At 45.7% G+C, this 5646-nt stretch overlaps 1 protein-coding gene across 1 annotated transcript in view; it reads left to right on the top strand.

Moving 5' to 3' along the window:
- The first annotated feature begins 222 nt into the window (after nt 1-222).
- The window catches only part of LOC106000609 (vomeronasal type-2 receptor 116-like), a 37249-nt gene continuing 31825 nt past the window's right edge, over nt 223-5646 (top strand). The window contains exon 1 of the mRNA XM_013035892.1: nt 223-302. Within this exon, the coding sequence (XP_012891346.1) occupies nt 223-302 (80 nt within the window). The remainder of the gene's footprint in view (nt 303-5646) is intronic.

Here is a 5646-nt window from a genome sequence, read left to right as displayed (position 1 = left end):
ACCTGACCCTCCTCCTGGGCCCTAGTCAGGTCCTTACCCAACTTGTCCCAGCAAGGAAGAGTGAGGTCCCCGGAAACCGCGAACCAGGGCGCATGTTCATGGAAATCGTCCAGAACCCTTTTAACGGTGCCTTTGGACACTCTTAGCCCTCGCTGCCTTAACAAAGCCTGTAAGGGAGTGTAAAAATCCGCTGCTCCACAAGTGGTCCCCTGGCTATTGCCCATGGTGCGCCCTTACAAGCGACTTACTCCACGGGACGAAAAACCACGTTATCTACTGCGGAATTACTTTCGCTTCAAGGCGTGAGGCTATTAACAGCGGCACGCCTTTCCAGGCTCCCCACAACGGAGGCAAGTGCAGAGAACCACCAGAAAGACAAACCACAAGGGAAGAAGCACAAGCAACCAATAATCCACAGTAAAAAACAGCATACCTCTCCGTGTGTTGAGTTCTGGCTCCTGTTCGGCCTCTCGCGTGGTTCCCGCGTTTCGGCACCACTTGCGGTGAACGCCTTCTCGGCCAGCGAGTAAAATGACCACCACACCAGGAGTCTTCTCAAATCACACTTTACTGGAGAGCTTTTTAGTTAATGGGAGAGCTTGAGCGAGAGACCCCGTGTACAAAAATGTGGCCGCTTATATAGGGAAAAAGAACACGGGTCGTTCTATCATTGGTCGTTTGCCCTTTACCGTTATCAGGTGCCACGGGATTGGCTGGGGACTCCACTGGTCGTTCTATACCGTTATCAGGTGCCATCTTGTAATGGCGTTCGCCCCGGCTCCCCGCAGCTATAAAATCCCCCCCCCCTGCGCAGAAATAAATGAGACCTGCTTAAGCCTGTTCTCCCGATGTGTGTTCCTTGTGTGCATCGTTCACGCTTACCTCCTGCCAGAGATCTAGCCCTACAGTAAGATATGCACCTCACAGGAAGCAATGCATCCTGTTGTCTCTCTTTGAAGCAAAGATAGTGCTTCTGTATTTCTATGAACCATGTTTCCTCAATTCCTCCTGCCTTATTTTCCCCTAAAATGACTTTCTTCCTTTAATCTTAAGGGAAATGGATAGATTACCTTTAAGTTTGAGGATTTTTTGTAATTTCTGGTAACCATTTCCCATGCCTCATTTTCCCTAGGTTATCTTTCTCCATTCTCCCCTGAAATGACTTTGTTTTCTTAATTGTAAAAGATGTAGATGGATAAATATCTTCTGGATTAGCTTAAAGCTTGAGTTTTTAATTACTGGCAGTTACTTACCCTGCCTCAGTTTCCCTAGGTTATATTGCCTCACTTTCCCCTCAAATGACTTTGGCCCCTTAATCTTTTTTCATTGTAAAAATACTGTACAGAGGGGTTACAATTACATGGGCAAGATAATGAGTACATTTCTTATCAAGCATTGTAGACTCCTCCTTTGTTTCCCCTTCTCATCCCTTCCCATCCTCCTCCCACCACCCCACCCAATCCTCCTCCCCCCCACACTCCCCACCAAAGTTGGAAAGTTCATTTTCAATATAACGACTTGTACATCTCATTGTTGCAATGGGTCCACCTGTATCCCTACATACATGATTTGTTTTTCCTTTCCCCTCCATAAATTATACCAACATCAAATACAGTGCAAGCAGGGGTTATACAGTAGGGGAGGGACATACAAAGCAACAAAGAAATAATCTTATAAATGTGTTAGAAACAATTACATGAAAGAAAAACCATTTAAATACATATCTTAGAGTTCATTTCCCTAACATCACCTTATCTGACCTTTTCTGCTTGACTCATACATATACTAGATATTACAAATAAGGGAAACCATGGGGCCTATGTTTCTTTAGGCCTGGCTTATTTCACTTAACATTATTTTTTCCAAGTTTTTCCATTTCCTAACAAATGATTGCCCCTTAATCTTAAAGGACATTGATTGGTGAAGATCCATCTCTGTCACTGCATCATAATGGCTGAGCAGAGACATTGACATCTGAAGTTTTGTCCTACCTTATCAATGAGTGACATGGAAAGTTCTGTTGTTGGATTGCCAGGATGGGACATCATTCAAAACATTCTTTAACCAAAAACTGGAAAGGAAGTCAAACAAGAAATTCTGGACCATAATAATCCTCAGAAGCAGTATAAGATGCAACAGATCAATATACCCCCTATTCATGCCATAAAGATAAATAACAAATTTCTCCATCAAGTGGTTCCAGAGAACCATGAAGCAAGGAGTTTGTTAAAACTAAGAGCAGAGTCAGACTTGGTATCAATTAGAGTGTGTAGATACAGAAGGGCTGGGGAGAGTTGTTTGGAATATACACACAGCATTTAACCTTAGCAGTTCTCCGGGTTCCTCCTTGGGCTGCAGGAATGATAGCTAAAGTCTTCCTGTTCTGCACGAGAGCTTTTCCCATCCCATTGACTATAAATATAAGAGTGCTATTTCCAGAAGAGAGAAGTCTTTGAGCTCAATTGCCCAAGAGTGGAAGTTAGCCAGAAATAACCTCCCTTGTATAAAATTGGGCCTACTGTCAAGATGAGTTACTTTCCAATTCATCTCAGGAAATAATAATTTAAAAGGTGACTTCTTATGCATCCTAAGCTTAATGAAGGAGCTTTAACAATTGTTATAAGGCTAAAGAAAGCTATTCATAATTCAGTTAAAAGAAATTTAAAATTGGAAACTTGTTCACACCATTCAGGCAATGTGGTTAACTCTCCTTTTATTAATCTTTGAAGAGGAATCTCAAGTCTTCTAGAGGTTTACAGATAGAGAAGTCCTGTGAGACCTGTGTCTACATGAATCTAAACCTGAGATTGGGGTTAAAGAAATAAAGTTTTATTCTAGAAATGTGTATCCAAGAGGTAACACCAGACAATTTCACAGCTGTGAGAATACTGAGAACTGAACAGGGTCATTTCCATTTAGGTAATAGTTGATTTGACAAAATTTGAGCATAGAAGGGATACAAGCCATTTTGGGATGGGGTTCTTTTTTAAAACTTTTTATTTTATTGTAAAAATGCTGTGCAGAGGGGTCACAGTGACATCAGTAAGGTAATGAGTACATTTCTTCTCCATCATTGTTACCCCCTCCTTTGTTTGTCTCCTACCATCCCTTCCTTCCCCATCCCTCCCCACCTCCCTCACTCCTCACCCCCCCCAAATTTGTAAAGTTCATTTCGACATAGTGTCTTGTGAGTATCATTCTTGCAATGGGTCATCCTGTGTCCTTGTTTCAGATTTTGTTATTACCTCTCCTCTCCCCAAATTAGATAAATGTATATACAACATTCGAGGTACCAAAATCAGATACAGTGACAACAGGGATATACCATAGGAAGTAGAACATACATAAGAAACAAAAAAATCACATAGTACATTTTAAAAAACAACAACAAAGGAAAACCTCTTGTGTCGGTATCTTGGGGTTCATTTTGCTGAGCATCATTTCATATGATCATATGTACATAACTTTTGAGCTTTTCAGATCATTTAATAAGATTAGCCTAGGCACATACCAATTATTGCAAATGAAGGAAACCATGGGACCTATATTTCTTTGAGTCTGGCATACTTTACTTAATATGATTTTTTCCAAGTCTTTGCATTTTCTAACAAATTGGGTGGTGTTCTTCTTCCTGATGGAGGCATAGAATTCCTCTGTGTGTGTGTGTTTGTGTGTGTGTGTGACATTTTCTGGATCCATTCATCTACTGAGGGGCATCTGGATTGATTACATATCTTAGCTATGGTGAATAATGTTGCAATAAACATGGTTGTGCTGGTAGTCAAGCCAATTTCTTACAGCAGAGCACTACAGCCTGCTTAGCATCTGGTGTGTAAAAGCATTTCCCTGTCTGACTGGGGAACCTGACCTGTGGTGGCCCTTACACTGCACAACAGCTTCCTGTGAAACTTCCCAGACATCTTTCAATGGGGACAAGATCTTAGATACATGCTTTAGTGGGTTTTTACAATACCAAGAAAGGATATTTAGAGTGTATATGAATACTGCTTTACATGTGTGTGTGAGCTCTATTAGACCCAAATGGCCAGATGTCCTATCTTGAGACTTGAGAGAAGAGGCTTTTAATTTACTAACACTCCAACCTTACCCTCTTTACCAGACCAGAACTATATCTTCTTCCAGATCAAAAATTTACTACCGGGGGACCAAGATGGTGACGGGGCAGTAGGGAAATGCCACAGCTCTCCCCAACTAAAAAGAGAGTTCGAGTTCCAATGCTTAATCTCCCCAAGAGACCGACAACAACAAAAAGATGAACATCAGAGAAAAACAGGCAGTGGAAAATAACAAAAAAGAAAGAGAGGAAAAGAAGAATTTCAGAACAGAGAAGAGCGAAGACCCCGCCCCCAACCTTTACTGGCCGCACGGCGGTGCGCCAAGCCATGGCCAGCCGGCCGGCGGGGGCTGCCGGAGCCCCAGAGACACAGGGGACCGCCTGCAGATCACCCACGCAGAAGCCGCATGAGGTACCGGTTTCCAGACCAGCTGATCGCCACAAACAGAGAAACCTACCAGCGGGGAGTCTCCACGAGGATCCCACCCCCACCCCTCACTCTCCACCCGAGCAGAGAGGCTCCATCCCGCCAAAGCCGCCTGGCACCGGCAGCGTGACAAAGAGACCTGTCTGCAGACCACCCGCACAGAAGCCACCTGAGGCACCAGACCCGCCCGATCTCGATCGCAATGACCCGGCAGGGGCTGCCCGGGGTCCCAGAGGCACAGGGGGCTGCCTGCAGATCACCAGCGCAGAAGCCGCCTGAGGCACCGGCATCAGACCCACCGGTTCTCTACAATCCGGCGTCCCAGAGACACAGGGGGCTGCCCGCAGATCACCCGCACAGAAGCCGCCTGAGCATGGTCACTGTGGACCCGACAGCTTCGATAGAGGCAGAGACAGAAAAGAATCACACAGAGCCACCACCGCCCAGCCCAGCCTGCAACCACCCCAACTGAACTCAGATTGCAACAGCAGCTGACGACCTACACCACACAGAAACAACTAGCTCCAGGGTGAGTACCCCACAGGGGACAGTGTATCCATCAAGGGAGACCAGAACTGGAGGGAATCCCCAGACCCTGACCTAGACTCCCTACCCCAACACACAGACCACAGGACCCACTAAAACTGGGAACTTTTCGAGAGCTCCACCAGCCCATGGAGCACACTCTGCTGGCCAGGCTAGAGCAAGAGCACTCCTGGAAGGGAGCTTAAATGCCCAAGCCAGGAACAGTGCCCCTGAATCAAGACTACCAACAGTAGAAGAAATTTGAACTGTGTACCCCAGGCTGCATAACCTAGGTGGTATACACATCAGCACAGGCCTAACGAGCATGCTCCAGGTGGGCACCGGAACCAGGCCTGGGGATCTGGCACCTGAACAACACAACCAACTCCTCCCAACTGAAGTCAAAAGCTGAGCATACACCTCAACAGAGGAGAGAAAAACAGGGAACAGCACTCCCCGGGAAGCACTCCTGTGACAACAAAAGACCTGGAGGCTCAGGACAAGAGAAGCCCAAACCCCACCAAAACTCCACCCATATACCCTAGGCTGGGAATTGGGCAACACAGGCTGCCAGCACCTGATAGTAAGCAGGAGCTCAGGCTGATAAGGCGGCTCAGCA

Source organism: Dipodomys ordii, unplaced genomic scaffold (genome assembly GCF_000151885.1).
Source record: "Dipodomys ordii isolate 6190 unplaced genomic scaffold, Dord_2.0 Scaffold230, whole genome shotgun sequence".
Lineage (NCBI taxonomy): Eukaryota > Metazoa > Chordata > Mammalia > Rodentia > Heteromyidae > Dipodomys > Dipodomys ordii.
Note: the sequence above shows the minus strand (reverse complement) of the source record. Positions and strands in the feature narration are given on the sequence as shown.